Source organism: Lampetra planeri, chromosome 57 (genome assembly GCF_965212315.1).
Source record: "Lampetra planeri chromosome 57, kcLamPlan1.2.h2, whole genome shotgun sequence".
Classification (NCBI taxonomy): domain Eukaryota; kingdom Metazoa; phylum Chordata; class Hyperoartia; order Petromyzontiformes; family Petromyzontidae; genus Lampetra; species Lampetra planeri.
In genome coordinates this window covers 1,376,708-1,401,409 of record NC_136163.1, presented here as the reverse complement: position 1 = coordinate 1,401,409, position 24,702 = coordinate 1,376,708, and the positions used below count along the sequence as shown (strand labels likewise).

The following is a 24,702-nucleotide window of genomic DNA, read 5'->3' as shown; positions in this document are numbered from 1 at the left end:
TCGGAGCCGCGCACCTCTGCAACAGAAAAGCGGTGAACGTCGCTGCTGCTGCTGCTGCATCCACGGTGCCGTGTGACTCACGGCATCGTGCCGCGCTCTGCCCCGCAGGACCAGAAGCTGAGGAGCGCGCAGGAGAAGATGAGGTCCCTGGAGATGAGTGAGTTGTTGAACTTCTTTTTGAAAACTCGTTTTCTTTATCACTGCCTTGTTGCGTTTCGTTTGTTGTCCTTCCCACCCCGCACCTCCGATTAGCACGGTTGGCTATGTACGATGATGAAGAATTTCAACGTACCCACACACTACACTATACACTACACTACTATACACTACACTACTATACAGTACACTACTATACAACAACAACAACAACCGCCATTCGCCACTAAGTGGCTGTGATGTCACCACGACGTTTGTGCCAGGCTATGTGCACCTTGAGGCCACGTGAAGTGTCGAACGCCCGCTGGCAGGAGGTCACGGAGCAGACCCAGATGCCATGAGTCGACTGACTGAGATGACTGAGATGACTGGCTGATGCACCACCTGTGCCCCCTACTGTGCCAACTTGCTGTGCTTTAGCCACCCAGCGCTCGGCTCATTGTTGTGAGCGTTGCTCCTCCGCCCTCCGTTGTTCTTGGAGGGCGACTGCCTCCAACTGCCCAGTAGCGTCCTTCATAAGCCTCCTCCACTGAGGCCGATCTTGACACCGCTAGTACCAGTCATCGGCAAGTCCACTCAGCTCCACGTCCTCCTGTACCACATCACTCCATCTCTTCTCTAGCCCGTGATGCGCCCGTTTAGTCCCCTCTATTCGGCCGAACAAAAGCTGCCTTGCCTGCCGGAGGAGCTCACCGAATGGACTTTGCCCAGATCTTTCAAGGATTTGTGAGCTCCTCACACAATCCAGCCTGGTTAAACCCAGGATGGATCGTAGGCAGGCCAGCCTAAATGTTTCTTACCTGCAAAGATGCTCCATTAAGGGGGTCCACGTTTCGCAAGCGTAGAGAAGGGAGGGAATGACCGTGGCCGAGAAGACCTGAAGCTTCGTGTGGAGCGACAGACCAGGTAGCTTCCACACAGCGTTACACAACCGATGAAAATATTTTGCCGCTCGACTGATTCGGAGTGAGACCTCTGCTGTTAAACTGGAGCCGGTCATGAGCACACTGCCCAGGTATGGGAAACTCTCCACTCTTTCCACAACTGCCCATCAGCGATTGGGAGTTGTGGGGGTGGAGTGTCCGATGGTACAAAATACCCAGGCAGGTGCTTAGTTTTGGCGGAGCTGATGGTAAGGCCCCACCTCTTAGTGGCACACTCCAGTTTCAGCAGCAGCGTCTCCAACTCCTCCTCCTCTGAATGAGCAGCAATTTCCAAATCATCGGCATACATAATGTGGTTGACCAATAGGGAGCCATCCCTTGACCGCACCCAGGCATCGATCAGGCTCCCAATATATCTGTACCAAATGGAAATTCCCCCGGTACAGCTATTGAAGGCTTCACGAACTACGTGGTCAAAATAGATGTTAAATAATGTTGGAGCCAGAGGACATCCCTGTCGCACCCCAAAGTGTACAGGGAATGGCTCTGACTCCTGGCCACGTAGTTTTACCCGGGCCCGCTCACCATCATAAAGGTCCTTATTGATCGTGAGCAGAGGGTAAGAGACTCCGAAAGCACGAACAACCCAGAGCCCAGGCCTACTGATGGTATCATAGGCCTTGACCAGGTCAATAAAGCAGAGATGTAGGTCCTGTGGGAATTCCCTACACCTCTGTTGTAGCAGACGGACAGAAAATATAGCATCTGCGCAGGAACGCCCTTTCCTGAAAACGCATTGGGGCTCCGCAAGCCTCTCCTCAGCGTGCCTAGCAAGGCGATGTGGAATATTGGTTGCCAGGACCTTTCCCGGCACACTGAGGAGTGAGATGCCCCTGTAGTTGTTACAGTCTGTGCAGTCCCCCTTCTTAAAGAGTGGGACCACCAGGGCATCCTTCCAATCCTGAGGAACCCGTCCAGTGGTCCAGACTGTTGTTATCATGTCATGTAGGGCAGTCTGTGCACAAACGCCACCCTCCCTCAGCATTTCACTTGGGAGATCATCTCTGCGTAGTAGGTTCAATGAGACGTAGACGACGTAGTCGGAGGCACACTTATTTATTATAACGTTTCACTCAGCACAGGCCAATGTATACAATACTCGAAGGGGTAACGGCCCCTTCACCCGTTTAATAGGGAGACCCCAGTAACTTTAACCGGCTAGCCTACTACCAGGTCCTCCACTCGAGAGCTAGGGGAGGCTTGCTGATCCAGCTCTGGTCAAGCTAGGATCACGGCACCCTTAGCCACCAGACCTGCTCTTACAAGAGCATCGGCTCTGGGCTCTCGGGGCCACGCCACTGGCTTGCCCTGGTCGGTCCTTAGAAGGACAGCAATCCAGGAGAGTCCCAGGGCCTATCTAGCCGGTCTTCTCTCTTCACTGGTTTAAGCTGAACACTGAGGTCTGGACCGCGTACCCAAAGCAGCCATTGCAGCTGCATGAGTCACAGTCCTAAACCTCGCCCATTTACCCTCGACATCAGGAGGAGTGGACGATGATGCCAACCCCAGCCGCAAGTAATGATGAAATTCTCGCTTGCAACTTTCATCAGCTAACTGAGACCAGGCCACTTTATGTCGGAATGCGGTCCTGGGTGTACACCCACCACCGGTGTGGAAGAATGGCAGGCGCATCTTACAGATGACTAGTCGATGGTCAGAGGGCAGATCAGCTCCACGGTAGGTCCTGGTGTCAAGGACATGGGCTCGCATCCGCTAGTCCATCACTATGTAGTCCAGCAGATGTTCTTGCTTGGACCCGGCATGCATCCATGATGTTGTGTGGATGCGCCGATGCCGGAAAAGCGTGTTGGTAATTACAAGCCCAAGGGCTGCACAAAAATCTAGCAGCCTTCTACCGTTGTTATTGAGCTGATCTGGCACATGCCCTCCAATCACTCTAGAACAGGTGCCAGCATCATGATCAACTCGGGCATTGAAGTGACCCAACTAGATTAAAATATCACGAGTGGCCACTTGAGCCAGCACCTGTGACAGGAGGTCATAGAAGGCATCTGATTCATCGGCTTTGCCTGCATCCCTCCACGGATGTTCGTCTTTGGTGGGGGCATTTGTAACCACGACCACCACTCCTCGCCTCCGGTTGATGGGAAGGCGAGCCCAAAGTATCCTGGGGTTTACATCTTCCCACACCTCACCGCCACGCTCCCACGCCCCCTTCATTCTTTTGTTCAGAAGAAGAGCCACACCCTGTTGTTTGGCAGTCTCCTGCCCCGAGTAGAGGACTGTCCACCCCTCATGGTGGTAGGAGCCAGAACCGGTCCACCGGACCTCCTGAATGCTACAGAGATCGAGGCGGTACCGGTCTAGCTCCCGACAGAGGAGTGGCAGCCTCTCCTCCGCAGTGAGCATTCGAACATTCCACGTGGCCACACGAAGTGGCTTTTCGTTGTTTCTGGAGGCTCACCAAGGGTAAAGATTCAATCTCCTGGCTCCGCCAATTGGGGTTTGGCCAGGAGACGTCATAGACGCCTGTCCCCCCGGGGCCTCCGGCACAAGCTTATTAATTAGTGGTCATTAATTGAAGGTGGAGGGGTTACCAGCCCCTCGCACCCGTCCAGAGCCCCCTTTTAGCCACTGTGGTGGTCACAGACGCCTTGAGGGGAGAGGCCAATCTGCATTGGCCCTCCCCTAATGGCACTGTCCACGACAACGTTGCCCGTCTGGCACCGCGAGGAGGTAGAGGGTTGTTTTGCCGGACTATATAGTACACTACTATACACTATACTACTATACAGTACACTACTATACACGGCACTACTATACACTACACTACTATACACTACACTACTATACACACTAATATACAGTACGCTACTATACACTACACTATACACTACTATACAGTACTCTACTATACACTACACTATACAGTACTCTACTATACACTACACTATTCACTACTATACAGTACACTCTACACTACTATACACTACACTACTATACACTACACTACTATACAGTACACTATATACTACACCACTATTCTACATTGATAACGAATTTCTTTAGAACTGACTGTTTTCTTTAGTTTGTTGTCCCTCCCCTCACACCTCCGAAGATCAACGTGCACACACACAGCGCGTTCTCTCGTCATTCACGAAGTTCAACGCGCACACACACACATCGCGTTCCCTCGTCATTCACGAACTCGCTATCCGCAAGTTTGGCGATCTGCGAATCGCGTCTGGAACTCTGCACGACTGCTGCATCGAGAGAGAGATAAAGCGATGAGATATAAAGTGATGAGAGATAAAGTGATGAGAGATAAAGTGATGAGATATAAAGCGATGAGAGATAAAGTGATGAGAGATAAAGTGATGAGAGATAAAGTGATGAGAGATAAAGTGATGAGAGATAAAGTGATGAGAGATAAAGTGATGAGATATAAAGTGATGAGAGATAAAGTGATGAGAGATAAAGTGGTGAGATATAAAGTGATGAGAGATAAAGCGATGAGATATAAAGTGGTGAGAGATAAAGTGATGAGAGATAAAGTGATGAGAGATAAAGCGATGAGAGATGAAGTGATGAGAGATAAAGTGATGAGAGATAAAGTGATGAGAGATAAAGTGATGAGATATAAAGTGGTGAGAGATAAAGCGATGAGAGATAAAGCGATGAGATATAAAGCGATGAGAGATACAGTGATGAGAGATACAGTGATGAGAGATAAAGCGATGAGAGATAAAGCGATGAGAGATAAAGCGAGGAGAGATAAAGTGATGAGAGATAAAGCGATGAGAGATAAAGCGATGAGATATAAAGTGGTGAGAGATAAAGTGATGAGAGATAAAGTGATGAGAGATAAAGCGATGAGATATAAAGTGGTGAGAGATAAAGTGATGAGAGATAAAGTGATGAGAGATAAAGCGATGAGAGATAAAGCGATGAGAGATAAAGCGATGAGAGATAAAGTGATGAGAGATAAAGTGATGAGAGATAAAGCGATGAGATATAAAGTGGTGAGAGATAAAGTGATGAGAGATAAAGTGATGAGAGATAAAGCGATGAGAGATGAAGTGATGAGAGATAAAGTGATGAGAGATAAAGTGATGAGATATAAAGTGGTGAGAGATAAAGCGATGAGAGATAAAGCGATAAGATATAAAGTGATGAGAGATAAAGCGATGAGAGATGAAGTGATGAGAGATAAAGTGATGAGAGATAAAGTGATGAGAGATAAAGTGATGAGATATAAAGTGGTGAGAGATAAAGCGATGAGAGATAAAGCGATGAGATATAAAGTGGTGAGAGATAAAGCGATGAGAGATAAAGCGATGAGAGATAAAGCGATGAGAGATACAGTGATGAGAGATACAGTGATGAGAGATAAAGTAATAAGAGAGATAAAGTGATGAGAGATAAAGCGATGAGAGATGAAGTGATGAGAGATAAAGCGATGAGAGATAAAGCGATGACGGCGATGGCGGCGCGTGCTGCAGTGCATCCCGTGGAGAGCGACGGCTTGAACTACGATCGATCCACGATGACGACGATGGGGCGATGTGGACGGTGACTTGTGCCGCAGTGCGTGACGCGGAGCGCGACGGCGGGACGACGGACCAGGCCACGAGGGCTCTGCGGGACAGATGCTCTCAGCTGCAGGAGCAGGTCGAGCAGATGGAGGTGCCGCGCGCAACAACCGGGCACCGTCGCGCACTCACCGCCGATGCTCGTTGCGAGCCGAGTCACCTTGCGCCGCACGGGGACGGCTGACACCGGGGGTGCCCTAGGCCGCGCCCGCATCATCGTCCCCCTGCTGGCGGGATCATTTCCCCGATCGCTCCGGGAGAGTCGGCGGGAGAGGCCTCGCTGCCGGATGGGAAGTCCCGGCGGAGGCGAGAGGAATTCACTGGAGTTATATTCCTCGCAAATGTGTGGCCAGTGCTTATAGATGACTGTATATACAGCTCGAGTGGCTCCAGAATGTCAGCTGTATTTACTCTCCAACAATGATTAGGGATAGTGCTTTTACACTTCCTCGTCTTAATAAGCACACCTGAGATTTCCTGCACAATATATACATCGGGCGTTGCACCTTATCTCGCTGCATTGCAGCTTATATAATTGGAATATTTAAAAAGGTCTCCATTGTTGTGGTAAAATTTCTGGATTACCCGAATCCAACTCTTCTCTGGCTTACCCGAATCCAACTCTTTTCTGGCTTACCCGAATCCAACTCTTTTCTGGCTTACCCGAATCCAACTCTTCTCTGGCTTATCTGAATCCAACTCCTCTGCGTGACACTGGCGTGGGTGTGCGCAGGCGTTCCTGCGGGACTACGGACTCGTCTGGGTGGGAGACGCCGGCGGGCGAGGGGCGGAGGGTCACGAGCCGGCCGCCGACGCCGGTGGTGAAACCCACGGGGGCTCACGTACGCACGTGCAAACGCACACACGCGCGTACGCATGTGCACACGTACTCACGTGCACACGTACGGATGTGTACACGCACGCATGCACTCGCACGACAAAGATCCCCCGTGTAGCCTTAACAGACTGTAGGGACAAGTGCTGTTAGCGAGCGTTTACGAAGGCTGGAACGGCACACGAGGGGGTGGGTGGCCAGCACCACGCCCGGCCGCCTTTGTCTCTGAGCAGCGATGTTTACACACCGCACCAGGTGCTCATTTGAGGCCGAGTCGACCTAGGGGAGGCCCAGGGCGGCTCGCCGGGTTCGTAGCGCAGCGCTCACCGCTACGCCCAAGAAGGGCGCTCGCCTATTAGCATGCAGCAGTTCATCAGCACTGACCGGTTAAAGCGAACCCTGCACTGCTGATGAGGCGGTGAATGCCAAAAACCGGGTCGAACTAGGGGAGGGCCCGTGGCCGGTTCATATGATCACCGTGATCGGTGTCGCGGGCCGTGAGCGGGAATCAAACTCGGGTCGCCGCGCTAACCGCTGCACCGCCGCTCCCCAGGGACGACCGCCGACGCCGCCGCGGGCCTCCGCGTGGACTTGGACGCGGTGCTGCGGCACGTGCGGGAGCTGAACCTGGTGGCCGGCGAGGGGGAGTCCCAGGTGGAGCGCACGGCCGGAGGGGCGCGCCTGAGGCCCCCGCAGAGCGTGCCGCTCACCCTCTACCGCAACGGCATGCTCATGTTCGGCGGGCCCTTTCGGCCCTACACCGACCCCGCCACGCAGGTGAAGCGGGGACCCCCCCCCCCCCCGTTGCCTGCCACAGCAGCAGCGGCAGGCGACGGTGGCCGAGGGTTTATGATTATTTCTATTACGTACTCGACGACAAAAAACGATTACAACTATTTTTTATTTACGCGCTTTTATTTAACTCACTCTGTCTGTTGTTGTTGTATCCTCAAATCTTGTAACTCAATTGTAACCTACTTACCAATGTGGTATCGACTGCAAACTTGGTATACTTGTGTCATACTGATGACAATACTATATTCCATCATAATAAAAAAAATTCTAATAAATATTTTTAAACCATCTTTTTTACATGTTTCGGCTTGGGTCTAATTGTCCACGCTCAACTGACGTTGGCTGTAAATCACCACGGCCCCTCACGTTATGGCAAGCCTCGGGGCCACATCCTGGAGTCGTGGAGTTCTGCCATTACTAGTGTAGTGCTCGACTTGACACGACAGCTTCTTGTCTTTCCTCTTTCACTTTATTTCGCGTATACCGATCAACACTCCTCCAGCTAACACCGATCAACGCTTTTCCTCCGCGCTCTCCGCTCGCTCGCCGCGTTCCGCCGGCCTCACTCGCTCCCCTTCACTCCTCCATCGACTCTCCTCTCCACTCTCTCTGCCACAGTTCGGCTGCTCTTTATCAGCTCCGCCGTCACACTCTGTCGTAATTCTATCAGCTTCTCTTCCCACACTCCAGCCGCTTACTACTGGCTTCGTCGTCTCACTGCTACCCTACACTTCTCCACTGCTACCCTACACTTCTCCACTGCTACCCTACGCTTCTCCACTGCTACCCTACACTTCTCCACTGCTACCCTACACTTCTCCACTGCTACCCTACGCTTCTCCACTGCTACCCTACGCTTCTCCACTGCTACCCTACACTTCTCCACTGCCACCCTACGCTTCTCCACTGCTACCCTACACTTCTCCACTGCCACCCTACGCTTCTCCACTGCTACCCTACACTTCTCCACTGCCACCCTACGCTTCTCCACTGCTACCCTACACTTCTCCACTGCCACCCTACGCTTCTCCACTGCTACCCTACACCTCTTTACTGCTATTAGCTCTGCTGCTTCGACTCCTCCATCCTCTGTCTCCTCCCAGGCGCAAACTCCCGCCTCCTCCAATAACCCCCTCTCTTTATCCCCGAGCCAATTAATCCCCAATTAATCTGGGGCATCCCCCGCGACGCCACTCGCCCCCAGCCCCCGCTGGCACCTGGCATGTTTTTCCCGACAATGCGGCGCCACTCAGCGACAACAACAACCTCTCGGCCAATCAGCGCCCTGCGTCCTTCATTACTCCCTGCCACCTGCTACCGTCCTCAGACAGCGCGGCCCCACATCTCGACAACAACAAAAAGCAGCCAATCAGCGCCCCGTGTCCTTATTTGCTCCCTACTCGTCTCCGGCCCTCTACTCATGCCAAGCAACAGCAACACCTCGATCTCGGCTGCTCCCACTGTACGCCGTGTGCGCGTACACCGACTTCAGCGTGTGACGCGTACTTTCAGGCACTACATTAGTACAGTACATTTCATTAAAGCGTGTTTCAAAAAAAGTGTTTTTAAACATTACTTATTTAGTTATTCTATTGTCACCAGCTGTACGGCCCCACTGAGCTACTACGTAGCCCTTTCTGCCGAGGCGGACCTTGCGATCACAAATGGTAGCCCCATTTGGCCACATGGCCTCCCAGCATTGAACCACTTCTTGGACCACATCAATTCCAGACACCCATCCATCAGATTCACCATGGAAGTGGAGAAAGATGGTAAACTACCATTCTTAGATATTCTGTTTGAGAGGAGACCTGACGGATCCTTGGGACATTCTGTCTACAGGAAAGCCACCCACACAGATTCCTACTTGAAACCTGATTCCCACCACCACCCATCTCAAAAGAATTCTCTCATCAAAACGCTATACCACAGAGCTCATGGCATTTCTGACCAACACCACCTGGCCAGTGAATTAAGACATGTACATCGGGCCCTCAGGATGAACGGATATTCTGACCGCACCATCCGCCAAGCTGTTTCTCCCACCATACAGAAACAGCCACATGAAACTCTGATCAAAACTATCACGTTGCCATACATAGCAGGTGTGACCAAAAGATCTCCAAAATTCTAAACAAACATAAGATCCATGTCCGATTCAGTACAGTACATAAAATCCGTGATCTAATTCCATCTGTGAAAGATGTCATTCCTGACTTACAATACCCTGGAGTCTACAAACTGAGTTGCAGTTGTGGTGATTGCTACATTGGAGAAACGAAACGTCATATCTCTGATCGTGTCCGTGAGCACAAGTCAGATCTGAAACACGGCAAAACTGATTCTTCCGCCATTGCCGATCATTGCTACAACGCTGTGGGCTCTCATGAAATTGTCTTTTCCGAGACCAAGGTGCTCTGCAAACCTCCTGGATATCATCAAAGGTTTGTACACGAAGCCATCCAAATATACAAACACAGACATAATTTCAACCGTGATGATGGGTACAAACTTAGTAATCATTGGAAAGATGTTATTAACCATGCAATAAAGATTTAACTACACATATTTGGACCATCTTATTTGACAGGCACTATTCTTCAGTTACCGTATAGTTTCTTCTTCTTTTTTCACACACTGGTTTTCCTACTTTAAGTTTTACCGCACATTTTTGGCAAATCTAGAATTAATCCCAGCAACGTAGCAAAAGTGCTGTTTCATCTACATAACAAAGGCTCAGTCCCATTCACAGCAGCCGCACCTTTACATCAGCCGCACCTTAACAACTCTTGGAACCTCCCAGTTCAACCAGTCTACACAACAAAGACTCATTCCTGGCAGCGGTTTCAGCCGCACCACCTCTACATAACAAAAGGCTTAGTCCCATTTACACGCACCTTTACATCAGCTGCACCTTAACAACTCTTGGAACCTCCCAGTTCAACCAGTCTACACAACAAAGGCTCATTCCTAACAGCGTGCTTCAGCTGCACCGAACCTCACAATAATAATATCCAGGGCCTACCTTGGCTCCTCCCACCCTCAACCAGTATATATACAAGGACTGTTTTCTTGGAATATCTCTCACTTGATACAGCTATCGTGCTGTGACGGTTCCACCTGAAGACGGAAGCTTGTGTTGCCTCCTACGTGACTTCACCAAAAAAACCTAAGAATCCAAATATACAGCAGCAGGCGTCAGGGTTGGTATCAGACCCACGACCTCCTGCATACCAGGCGAGGTAGTTAACATCTCCTAGTCACCGCGTATTTATGTTGAACTTCTTTCGCACCGTACGTAGCCAACCGTGCCAATCGGAGGTGCGCTCTTCAACGTATCTCTCTGTATGTCTGTGGGTTTCTACCAGGGACATGCGGTCAGGGGAGGCAGGGGAGGCAGAGCCTCACCTGTTACTAAAAGTAAAAAAAATAATCAAATCAAATAGAAATTAAGATTTTTCCATTGATCTGTGTTATAAATGTCATTTCTGTACGAGTCCAATCATTTTTATAGTCAAAATCGCCAAATTTGCGGAACTCCGACGCAAATACAGGAAGAGATGAGGCAGCAACGAGCTCAGCCTCACCTCTAATTGCGCAACCCCTCAGTAACTGGATGTAGCGCGGGCAATAAGCGCGTGCCTGTTACTATCTCGGTGTGTCACCAATGTAATGTTTGTAGACCCCTTCATTTCATGTCCTCGCCTTCCATGCTCCAGGTAACTTATGTCACGTGCGTGTATAAAAATATTTAGGCTCGCTGGTCTCGTCATGAAACTGCAATGAAAAAGCACCAGGGGAGGCAGCTATCACATCTGCCTCACAGTGAGGCCACGCCCCGTCAGTGAAGCCACGCCCCCCTCAGTATGTGAATCTGGCTCTGACACGAGCCAGTGCCTCCCCAGCCAGACCTCACCGCACGTCACTGGTCTCTATGTATCTCTGTATCTCTGTGTATCTCTATGGGTCTCTATGTATCTCTATGGGTCTCTCTGTATCTGTGCATCTCTATGGGTTTCTATGTATCTCTATGCATATCTATGGGTCTCTGTATCTCTATGGGTCTCTGTGTATCTCTATGGGTCTCTGTGTATCTCTGTGTGTCTCTATTGGTCTCTATGTATCTCTATGGGTCTCTGTGGGTCTCTATGTATCTCTGTATCTCTATTGGTCTCTATGGGTCTCTGTGTATCTCTGTGTATCTCTATGGGTCTCTATGGGTCTCTATGGGTCTCTCTGTATCTCTATGGGTTTCTATGTATGTGTAATAAAGGACTCTTTCTCAATGTCGATCTCCGTTGTCCTTTATTTGGGTTCGTAGAATCTCGCTCACACGGCGTCCTTGCTCAGGCCCGCGTCTCCTCCGACGATCACTCCACAGCCACTCTGCTGCTCCGTTCTGCAGCCTCACTGCTGCTCCGCCCTGCAGCCACACTGCTGCTCCGCTCTGCAGCCACACTGCTGCTTCGCTCTGCAGCCTCACTGCTGCTCTGCTCTGCAGCCTCACTGCTGCTCCGCCCTGCAGCCACCCTGCTGCTCCGCTCTGCAGCCTCACTGCTGCTCCGCCCTGCAGCCACCCTGCTGCTCCGCTCTGCAGCCACCCTGCTGCTCCGCCCTGCAACCTCACTGCTGCTCCGCCCTGCAGCCACACTGCTGCTCCGCTCTGCAGCCACCCTGCTGCTCCGCTCTGCAGCCACACTGCTGCTCCGCTCTGCAGCCAGCCTTCCACAGCCCGCTAGCCCTCTGCGTCCTGACACCGATGGCTGACGGTGCCGACGTCTTCCCACGCGCAGCGATCGCGCCACCCTCCCCGTACTGCTCAGCGTGGCCTCCTCCCGTTTCACTCCGTCTCAACTCCCCGATCCCCTTCCGGTTCTCTCCCTATATCCTCTCCCCTACGTGACCCTAACTCCTCCCTCTCCTCACGTGACCCAGACTCCGCCCCCCTCAATCCTTGCTCGCATTACATATGTCTATGGGTCTCTGTGTATCTCCGTGAGCCTCCCCGTGACGGAGCGCTTGTCTTGTCTCAGGAGTGTCTGCAGGACATCGTGGACGGATACTTCCCCTCCGAGCTGCAAGGTCGATACCCGGACGGCGTCCCCTTCCAGGTGCCCTCCAACATCCCCGTGCTGGAACTCCACTCACTAACTCGCTAAAACTCATATAACTAACGAGCTAAAACTCATCTCACTAACGAGCTAAAACTCAACTAACTCGCTAAAACTCATCTCACTAACGAGCTAAAACTCAACTAACTCGCTAAAACTCATCTAACTAACGAGCTAAAACTCAACTCACTCACTCGCTAAAACTCATCTAACTAACGAGCTAAAACTCAACTCACTAACTCGCTAAAACTCAACTCACTCACTCGCTAAAACTCATCTAACTAACGAGCTATAACTCATCTAACTCACTCGCTAAAACTCATCTAACTAACGAGCTAAAACTCATCTAACTAACTCGCTAAAACTCATCAAACTAACTCGCTAAAACTCATCTAACTAACGAGCTAAAACTCATCTAACTAACTCGCTAAAACTCATCAAACTAACTCGCTACAACTCATCTAACTAACTCGCTAAAACTCATCTAACTAACGAGCTACAACTCAACTAACTAACGAGCTAAAACTCATCTAACTAACGAGCTAAAACTCATCAAACTAACTCGCTAAAACTCATCTAACTAACGAGCTAAAACTCAACTAACTAGCTAGCTAAAACTCAACTCACTCACTCGCTAAAACTCAACTAACTAATGAGCTAAAACTCATCTAACTAACGAGCTAAATCTAACTAACTCGCTAAAACTCAACTAACGAGATAAAACTCAAGTAACGAGCTAAAACTCAACTAACTAACGAGCTAAAACTCATCTAACTAACGAGCTACAACTCAACTAACTAACTCGCTAAAACTCATCTAACTAACTCGCTAAAACTCATCTAACTAACTCGCTAAAACTCAACTAACTAACGAGCTAAAACTCATCTAACTAACTCGCTAAAACTCATCTAACTAACTCGCTAAAACTCAACTCACTCACTCGCTAAAACTCATCTAACTAACGAGCTAAAACTCAACTAACTAACTCGCTAAAACTCATCTAACTAACTCGCTAAAACTCAACTAACTAACTCGCTAAAACTCATCTAACTAACTCGCTAAAACTCAACTAACTAACTCGCTAAAACTCATCTAACTAACTCGCTAAAACTCATCTAACTAACTCGCTAAAACTCAACTAACTAACTCGCTAAAACTCAACTAACTAACTCGCTATAACTAAACTAACGAGCTTAAACTCATCTAACTAACGGGCTAAAACTAAACTAACTAACTCGCTAAAACTCATCTAACTAACTCGCTAAAACTCATCTAACTAACTCGCTAAAACTCAACTCACTCACTCGCTAAAACTCATCTAACTAACGAGCTAAAACTCAACTAACTAACTCGCTAAAACTCATCTAACTAACTCGCTAAAACTCATCTAACTAACTCGCTAAAACTCAACTAACGAGCTTAAACTCATCTAACTAACGAGCTAAAACTCAACTAACTAACTCACTCAAACTCATCTAACTAACTCGCTAAAACTCAACTAACTAACTCGCTAAAACTCAACTAACTAACTCGCTAAAACTCATCTAACTAACTCGCTAAAACTCATCTAACTATTGAGCTAAAACTCAACTAACTAACGAGCTAAAACTCAACTAACTAACGAGCTTAAACTCATCTAACTAACGAGCTAAAACTAAACTAACGAGCTTAAACTCATCTAACTAACGAGCTAAAACTCAACTAACTAACTCACTCAAACTCATCTAACTAACTCGCTAAAACTCAACTAACTAACTCGCTAAAACTCAACTAACTAACTCGCTAAAACTCATCTAACTAACTCGCTAAAACTCATCTAACTATTGAGCTAAAACTCAACTAACTAACGAGCTAAAACTCAACTAACTAACGAGCTAAAACTCAACTAACTAACGAGATAAAACTCAACTAACTAGCTAGCTAAAACTCAACTAACTAGCTAGCTAAAACTCATCTAACTAACTCGCTAAAACTCAACTAACTGAGATAAAACTCAACTAACTAGCTAGCTAAAACTCATCTAACTAACTCGCTAAAACTCAACTAACTAACTCGCTAAAACTCAACTAACTAGCTAGCTAAAACTCAACTAACTAACGAGCTAAAACTCATCTAACTAACTCGCTAAAACTAATCTAACTAACGAGCTACAACTCATCTAACTAATGAGCTAAAATTAAATTAACGAGCTAAAACTCAACTAACTAACGAGCTAAAATTCAATTAACTAACGAGCTAAAACTCAACTAACTAACGAGCTAAAACTCAACTAACTAACGAGCTAAAACTCAACTCACTCACTCGCTAAAACTCATCTAACTAACGAGCTAAAACTCATCTAACTAACTCGCTAAAACTCAACTAACTAACTCGCTAAAACTCATATAACTATTGAGCTAAAACTCAACTAACTAACTCGCTAAAACTCAACTAACTAACGAGCTAAAACTCAACTAACTAACTCGCTAAAACTCAACTAACTAACTCGCTAAAACTCATCTAACTAACTCGCTAAAACTCATCTAACTATTGAGCTAAAACTCAACTAACTAACGAGCTAAAACTCAACTAACTAACGAGCTAAAACTCAACTAACTAACGAGATAAAACTCAACTAACTAGCTAGCTAAAACTCAACTAACTAGCTAGCTAAAACTCATCTAACTAACTCGCTAAAACTCAACTAACTGAGATAAAACTCAACTAACTAGCTAGCTAAAACTCATCTAACTAACTCGCTAAAACTCAACTAACTAACTCGCTAAAACTCAACTAACTAGCTAGCTAAAACTCAACTAACTAACGAGCTAAAACTCATCTAACTAACTCGCTAAAACTAATCTAACTAACGAGCTACAACTCATCTAACTAATGAGCTAAAATTAAATTAACGAGCTAAAACTCAACTAACTAACGAGCTAAAATTCAATTAACTAACGAGCTAAAACTCAACTAACTAACGAGCTAAAACTCAACTAACTAACGAGCTAAAACTCAACTCACTCACTCGCTAAAACTCATCTAACTAACGAGCTAAAACTCATCTAACTAACTCGCTAAAACTCAACTAACTAACTCGCTAAAACTCATATAACTATTGAGCTAAAACTCAACTAACTAACTCGCTAAAACTCAACTAACTAACGAGCTAAAACTCAACTAACTAACTCGCTAAAACTCAACTAACTAACTCGCTAAAACTCAACTAACTAACTCGCTATAACTAAACTAACGAGCTTAAACTCATCTAACTAACGGGCTAAAACTAAACTAACTAACTCGCTAAAACTCATCTAACTAACTCGCTAAAACTCATCTAACTAACTCGCTAAAACTCAACTCACTCACTCGCTAAAACTCATCTAACTAACGAGCTAAAACTCAACTAACTAACTCGCTAAAACTCATCTAACTAACTCGCTAAAACTCAACTAACTAACTCGCTAAAACTCATCTAACTAACTCGCTAAAACTCAACTAACTAACTCGCTAAAACTCATCTAACTAACTCGCTAAAACTCATCTAACTAACTCGCTAAAACTCAACTAACGAGCTTAAACTCATCTAACTAACGAGCTAAAACTCAACTAACTAACTCACTCAAACTCATCTAACTAACTCGCTAAAACTCAACTAACTAACTCGCTAAAACTCAACTAACTAACTCGCTAAAACTCATCTAACTAACTCGCTAAAACTCATCTAACTATTGAGCTAAAACTCAACTAACTAACGAGCTAAAACTCAACTAACTAACGAGCTTAAACTCATCTAACTAACGAGCTAAAACTAAACTAACGAGCTTAAACTCATCTAACTAACGAGCTAAAACTCAACTAACTAACTCACTCAAACTCATCTAACTAACTCGCTAAAACTCAACTAACTAACTCGCTAAAACTCAACTAACTAACTCGCTAAAACTCATCTAACTAACTCGCTAAAACTCATCTAACTATTGAGCTAAAACTCAACTAACTAACGAGCTAAAACTCAACTAACTAACGAGCTAAAACTCAACTAACTAACGAGATAAAACTCAACTAACTAGCTAGCTAAAACTCAACTAACTAGCTAGCTAAAACTCATCTAAATAACTCGCTAAAACTCAACTAACTGAGATAAAACTCAACTAACTAGCTAGCTAAAACTCATCTAACTAACTCGATAAAACTCAACTAACTAACTCGCTAAAACTCAACTAACTAGCTAGCTAAAACTCAACTAACTAACGAGCTAAAACTCATCTAACTAACTCGCTAAAACTAATCTAACTAACGAGCTACAACTCATCTAACTAATGAGCTAAAATTAAATTAACGAGCTAAAACTCAACTAACTAACGAGCTAAAATTCAATTAACTAACGAGCTAAAACTCAACTAACTAACGAGCTAAAACTCAACTAACTAACGAGCTAAAACTCAACTCACTCACTCGCTAAAACTCATCTAACTAACGAGCTAAAACTCATCTAACTAACTCGCTAAAACTCAACTAACTAACTCGCTAAAACTCATATAACTATTGAGCTAAAACTCAACTAACTAACTCGCTAAAACTCAACTAACTAACGAGCTAAAACTCAACTAACTAACTCGCTAAAACTCAACTAACTAACTCGCTAAAACTAAACTAACGAGCTTAAACTCATCTAACTAACGAGCTAAAACTAAACTAACTAACTCGCTAAAACTCAACTAACTAACGAGCTAAAACTAAACTAACGAGCTTAAACTCATCTAACTAACGAGCTAAAACTCAACTAACTAACTCACTCAAACTCATCTAACTAACTCGCTAAAACTCAACTAACTAACTCGCTAAAACTCAACTAACTAACTCGCTAAAACTCAACTAACTAACTCGCTAAAACTCATCTAACTAACTCGCTAAAACTCATCTAACTATTGAGCTAAAACTCAACTAACTAACGAGCTAAAACTCAACTAACTGAGATAAAACTCAACTAACTAGCTAGCTAAAACTCAACTAACTAGCTAGCTAAAACTCATCTAACTAACTCGCTAAAACTCAATCTTAATTTTAGAACTTTCGTGACTGCAGGAATTATTATTTATTTCTTTCGGTTAAGTCACGTCTAAAGATAAAATAATAAATTAAATAATAGAATACGACGTTTCGATTGCAACACAAGCAATCATCATCAGGTATAATGAAATAGCGACATAAAATCTAACCAGAAAACTATAGACAGACATATTAGCAGACAGATATCACCAAGATACATAGCGAGAGCGACACAGGTAACAGAGAGGGGTGATCGTCTCTGTGTGGTGGCCTTAAATAGACAGAGGGGGGGGGCGGAGGCAGAGAGAGGGAGGAGGGTTAGAGAAAAAATTAGCATATCAATGAGTGGTCAACAGACGTGGTGCTGCGAATGCGATGGCACGGCAAGCAAGCCTGAAAATCAGGAGAAGGACACACTAAAATTAAATAACCTAGTAAAATATCGAAATGTAATGTAATACAACACAGAGGGTCGGTCAACACACAATTAACGCATAGCCTGGTTGATTACGTATTTCAAAGATTGCTAAGTTAGAATTTAAGTGTGAACAATCTAAAGAGAGGACACAGGCAGAGAAAACAAGTCGCCAGAGAGAGAGAAAAAAGATAAGCTTAAAACTTCCCCGTAGAAGTGGTTCAATCTTAATTTTAGAACTTTCGTGACTGCAGGAATTATTATTTGTTTCTTTCGGTTAAGTCACGTCTAAAGATAAAATAATAAATTAAATAATAGAATACGACGTTTCGATTGCAACACAAGCAATCATCATCAGGTATAATGAAATAGCGACATAAAATCTAACCAGAAAACTATAGACAGACATATTAGCAGACAGATATCACCAAGATACATAGCGAGAGCGACACAGGTAACAGAGAGGGGTGATCGTCTCTGTGTGGTGGCCTTAAATAGACAGAGGGGGGGCGGAGGCAGAGAGAGGGAGGAGGGTTAGAGAAAAAATTAGCATATCAATGAGTGGTCAACAGACGTGGTGCTGCGAATGCGATGGCACGGCAAGCAAGCCTGAAAATCAGGAGAAGGACACACTAAAATTAAATAACCTAGTAAAATAACCTAGTAAAATATCGATATTTTACTAGGTTATTTAATTTTAGTGTGTCCTTCTCCTGATTTTCAGGCTTGCTTGCCGTGCCATCGCATTCGCAGCACCACGTCTGTTGACCACTCATTGATATGCGAATTTTTTCTCTAACCCTCCTCCCTCTCTCTGCCTCCGCCCCCCCCCCTCTGTCTATTTAAGGCCACCACACAGAGACGATCACCCCTCTCTGTTACCTGTGTTGCTCTCGCTATGTATCTTGGTGATATCTGTCTGCTAATATGTCTGTCTATAGTTTTCTGGTTAGATTTTATGTCGCTATTTCATTATACCTGATGATGATTGCTTGTGTTGCAATCGAAACGTCGTATTCTATTATTTAATTTATTATTTTATCTTTAGACGTGACTTAATCGCTAAAACTCATCTAACTAACTCGCTAAAACTCATCTAACTAACTCGCTAAAACTCATATAACTATTGAGCTAAAACGCAACTAACTAACGAGCTAAAACTCAACTAACTAACGAGATAAAACTCAACTAACTAGCTAGCTAAAACTCAACTAACTAACGAGCTAAAACTTATCTAACTAACTCGCTAAAACTAATCTAACTAACGAGCTACAACTCATCTAACTAATGAGCTAAAATTAAATTAACGAGCTAAAACTCAACTAACTAACGAGCTAAAACGCAACTAACTAACGAGCTAAAACTCAACTAACTAACGAGATAAAACTCAACTAACTAGCTAGCTAAAACTCAACTAACTAACTCGCTAAAACTTATCTAACTAACTCGCTAAAACTAATCTAACTAACGAGCTACAACTCATCTAACTAATGAGCTAAAATTAAATTAACGAGCTAAAACTCAACTAACTAACGAGCTAAAACGCAACTAACTAACGAGCTAAAACTCAACTAACTAACGAGATAAAACTCAACTAACTAGCTAGCTAAAACTCAACTAACTAACGAGCTAAAACTTATCTAACTAACTCGCTAAAACTAATCTAACTAACGAGCTACAACGCATCTAACTAATGAGCTAAAATTAAATTAACGAGCTAAAACTCAACTAACTAACGAGCTAAAACTCAATTAACTAACGAGCTAAAACTCAACTAACTAACGAGCTAAAACTCAACTAACTAACGAGCTAAAACTCAACTAACGAGTTAAAACTCAACTAACTAGCTAGCTAAAACTCAACTAACTAACGAGCTAAAACTCATCTAACTAACTCGCTAAAACTCATCTAACTAACTCGCTAAAACTCATCTAACTAACGAGCTAAAACTCAACTAACTAACGAGCTAAAACTCAACTAACTAACGAGCTAAAACTCAACTAACTAACGAGCTAAAACTCAACAAACTTAAAACATTTTTTTACTTTGACCAGGCAAGGACTGCTGAGCTGTGAGGCTCTTTTTCAGAAGCGACTTGGCCACGAATGATCGCTCAACGAAGTGGCTCATCATCATCATCACCACGTGGACATTCATCGCAGCCAAACAACTCTGAACGCGTGACGTTGATTCTAAATGTGGAGGGAATAACTGGAGGAGCCCGGAGAGAAATCCATAGCATCACAACAAAGGCATTGGGATGCTGCTGGATTCTTCTAGACGCTATCTAGCTTCACAACAAAGGCATTGGCATGCTGCTGGATTCTTCTAGATGCTACCTAGCGTCACAACAAGGCATTGGGATGCTGCTGGATGCTACCTAGCGTCACAACAAAGACATTGGGATGCTGCTGGATGCTGCTGGATGCTACCTAGCATCACAACAAGACATTGGGATGCTGCTGGATGCTTCTAGACGCTACCCACAGCTTTCCCTCAGTCTTCTTTGGGCCCTGCGTACGCATCTCGCGCATCTTCGCGGGCCGTGCCTTACCCTACAATATAAATGATTTATCACGTGGCGTCATGGTGGCTAGGAGACGTTAACTACCTCACCTGGTACACAGGAGGTCGTGGGTTTGATCCCGACCCTGACGCCTGCTGCTGTGTATTTGAAGTTTGCGTGCTTCTCTCTCTCTCCCTGTGTTCGTGTGCATTTTTCTCCCGGCCCTCCGGTTTTTCCCTCCACATTTGGAATCAACATCACGCGTTCACAGTTATTTGGCTGCAATACATTTCCAAGTGATGGTCAGCCCCTTCTTTGAGCTACCATTCGTGATCGGCAGGTCGCTTCTGAAAAAAGAGCTATGCAGCTCAGGTGGGCTTTAACTGGTAAAATAAAACATAGTTTAGTTTAACACGTAGTAGGGGCTTTCGCGACCAATATTATTCACACACCGGTGGGCCGAAGTAGTAAACAATTTGCTTACATGACGAACTTTTCCTGGCTGGAGGGTTACGACGCATTTATACTTTACGCGATCTAACCCACAAACCTTTATTGTGAGTGTATAGTTTAGTTTAGCCACTGCCGCCGCGTTACGGGAGAACAGCTCCGTTGGTCGGCATCTCCTGGCCACCGTGGCGAGCGGAGCAGCAGCCGCGGCCGCTTCCGAGCCAACAACTGGAATTGATTATTGGCTCCCGTGGGCGCCGGCGGGCAGGTGACGGACCGGCGGGGCGAGGTGTTCCACGAGCGCCGGCTCGGAGACGACTTCCCTGGCCACGGGGAGACGCTGGGGGGGGGACGAGGAGGAGGAGGCGGTGGCGGGGTGGAGACATCGCGACTCGTGGAGCCGCACGCCGAGGAGCGGAGCGAGCGGAGTGGGCGAGCAACGGCTGGTGCGCAGACACACACACGGACACACACTCATTCCCCGTTTAGCCTGTAACAGATCGTTGGGGCAAGTGCTGTTAGCGAGTAGCACCCGTGAAGGCCAGCACAGCACACAAGGGTTGGCATCAAGCCCGGCCGCTTTTGTCTCCCCAGTGGCGATGATTTTTACACACCGCACTAGGTACTCGTTTGAGTACCTAGGGGAGGCCCAGGACCGGTTCAGATAATCGTCACTGGGTGTTGAGCATCAGCGGGAATCCAACTCGGGTTGCCGGGTTCGTAGCGCAGTGGGCGAACCGCTACACTACCGCTCCCCACTACACTACCACTTACACACAACAACAACAACCGCCATTCGCCACTAAGTGGCGGTGACGTCACCACGATGCTTGTGCCAGGCTATGTGCACGTTGAGGCCACGTGAAGTGTCGAACGCCCGCTGGCAGGAAGTCACAGGGCAAACCCAGATGCCACAGGTCGACTGACTGAGATGACTGGCTGATGCACCACCTGTGCCCCCTACAGTGATAACTTGCTGTGCTTTAGCCACCCGGCGTTCTGCTCGTTGTGAGTGTCGCTCCTCCCCCCTCCGTTGTTACTGGAGGGTAACTGCCTCCAACTGCCCAGGAGCGTCCTTCATGAGCCTCCTCCCCAGAGGCCGATCTTGACACCGCTGGTACCATCATCGGCAAGTCCAATCAGCTCCACATCCTCTTGTACCAAATCACTCCATCTCTTCTCTAGGCCATGCCGTGCCCTTTTAGCCCCCTCTATCCAGCTGAATATAAGCTGTTTAGGCATGCGGTGACTGGGCATGCGGGCTACATGACCCAGCCAACGCAGCCTTGCCTGCTGGAGGAGCTCACCGATAGGACTGTCCAGATCTTTCAAGGATTTGTGAGCTCCTCACACAATCCAGCCTGGTTAAACCCAGGATGGATCGTAGGCAGGCCAGCGTAAATGTTTCTCACCGGCGAAGATGCTCCATTTGGGGGGTCCACGTTTCGCAAACGTAGAGAAGGGATGGAATGACTGTGGCCGAGAAAGCCTGAAGCTTCGGGCGGAGTGATAGACCAGATAGCTTCCACACAGCGTTACGCAACCGATGAAAATATATTGCCGCTCGACTGATTCGGAGTGAGACCTCTGCTATTAAACTGGAGCCAGTCATAAGCGCACTGCCCAGGTATGGCAAACTCTCCACTCTCTCCACTACTGCCCCATCACCAATTGGGAGTTGTGGGGGTGGAGTGTCCAATGGTACAAAATACCCAGGCAGTTGCTTAGTTTTGGTGGGGCTGATTGTAAGGCCCCACCTCTTAGTGGCAAGCTTCAGGTTCAGCAGCAGCGCTTCCAACTCCTCCTCTGAGTGAGCAGCAATTACCAGATCATCAGCATACATAACATGGTTGATCAATAGGGAGCCATCCCTTCACCGCATCCAGGTGTAGTATGGTTCCAGGGAGACTTGACACGTAGTTGGAGGCACACGCTTATTTATTAACACCAGCACGTAACTCGGAAGCTTACAGTAACTGAAGGGGTATCGGCCCCTTCACCCGTCTAGCTACGGAACACAACAGCCTAGCTCACAGCTAGCTTACCCTAGGTTACGGCACCCCGAATACCCAGAGCCCGCTCTTAGAAGAGCGTCGGTTCTGGGCTCTGGGGGCCACGCCGCTGGCTTGCCTGGTCGGTCCTTAAAAGGACAGCGATCCCAGGGAGTTCCAGGGCCGGTCTAGCTGGTCTTCTTTCTTCACTGGTTACAGCTTAACACTCGACCCAGAGCCCTTCGGCTCACCGCCTTAAATAGCCATCTCCCCCCGAGGGGAGGGGCTGTGGGGGATCACAGCGTACGGCGAGGACGTCGCTGCGAGCACCTGCTCCGCGTACCGACGTAGCCACGCCCATTGTGTTTGTTTGCCACCCGCGGCAAGTCTAAATCAGGCCGTCTACAACGGCCACAACGGCTCTACACAGGCATCGATCAGCCTCCCATTGTATCTGTACCAGATGGAAATTCCTCTGATACAGCAATCGAAGGCTTCATGAACTACGTGGTCGAAATAGATGTTAAATAATGTTGGAGCCAGAGGACATCCCTGTCGCACCCCAAGGTGAACAGGGAATGGCTCCGACTCTCAGCCATGTAGTTTTACCCGGGCCTGCTCACCATCATGAAGGTCCTTAATGATCGTGAGCAGAATCAGGGACTCCGAAAGCACGAAGAACAACCCAGAGCCAAGACCTATTGATGGTATCATAGGCCTTGAACAGGTCAATAAAGCAGAGATGTAGGTCTTGTTGGAATTCCCTACATCTCTGCTGTAGCAGACGGACATAAAATATGGCATCTGTGCAGGACCGCCCTTTTCTGAAACCACATTGGGGCTCCGCAAGCCTCTCCTCAGCGTGCCTGGCAAGGTGATGTTAAATAATCCTTACCAGGACCTTTCACGGCACACTGAGGAGTGAAATGCCCCTGTAGTTGTTACAGTCTGTGCGGTCCCCCTTCTTAAAGAGGGGGAGCACCAGGGCATCCTTGAAATCCTGCGGAACCCTTCCAGTGGTCCAGACTGTTATTATGATGTCATGTAGGGCAGTCTGTGCACAAACGCCACCCTCCCTCAGCATTTCGCTTGGGAGATCATCTATACCCGGTGCCTTTCCTGGCCTCAGATTCTGGATCACCTTCAGTACTTCCTCAACAGATGGCACCTCAGCCAGCCACTCACAGGGGGTGACTTCTTCCAATATTGAGGCACCGCAGCCTCAGCAGGGTCATCATCCCCACTTTGCTCCAAGATGTTTTCCAGACTGAGGGATTTAGCCTCCTCCAGGACCTCACAGAAATGCTCAGCAAATCTGCTAACCTGTTCCTGGGGGTCGGAGATTGGATCACCATTCTTTCCCCTAATGATGGTAATAGGTGTGGTGCTGGAAGTTATGTTTTTGATCGAATTAAGGAGCGATTTGTGATCATGGGCCACTGAGACAGATTCCATCTCCTCAGCAACCCACGACCACCACCCATCCTTGCAGCACCTCACGGCTCTTCGAACCTCCGAGCGAAGGCTGCGGTAAGCATCCTCATGTTCTGATGTGGGATGCTTAGAGTGGGCCTGTCGCTTTTTGTCAGCCAGCCTGAACACCTCCTCTGTCAGCCAGGGTCTCTGGGGAGGTCTGGACCGCGTACCCAAAGCAGCCATTGTAGCTGCACGAGTCACAGTCCTAAACCTCGCCCATTTACCCTCGACTTCATGAGGAGTGGGGAACGATGCCAACCCCAGCCACAAGCGATGATGAAATTCTCGCTTGCAACTTTCATAATATAGCAGAGACCAGGCCACTATGGGTTTGAATGGGGTCCTGGGTGTACACCCACCACCAGAGTGGAAGAATGGCAGGCAGATCTTGCAGATGACAAGTCGATGGTCAGTGGGCAAATCAGCTCCACGGTGGGTC

The 24,702-nt window shown here is 47.0% G+C and overlaps 1 protein-coding gene across 1 annotated transcript in view; it reads left to right on the top strand.

Annotated features, from left to right (window-relative positions):
* Positions 1-24,702, top strand: part of UBXN11 (UBX domain protein 11) — a 63,858-nt gene that overhangs the window by 27,840 nt on the left and 11,316 nt on the right. Inside the window, exons 5-10 of the mRNA XM_078618380.1 lie at positions 109-157; positions 5,650-5,747; positions 6,387-6,495; positions 7,042-7,265; positions 12,317-12,394; positions 21,065-21,242. Of these exons, the coding sequence (XP_078474506.1) occupies positions 109-157; positions 5,650-5,747; positions 6,387-6,495; positions 7,042-7,265; positions 12,317-12,394; positions 21,065-21,242 (736 nt within the window). The remainder of the gene's footprint in view (positions 1-108; positions 158-5,649; positions 5,748-6,386; positions 6,496-7,041; positions 7,266-12,316; positions 12,395-21,064; positions 21,243-24,702) is intronic.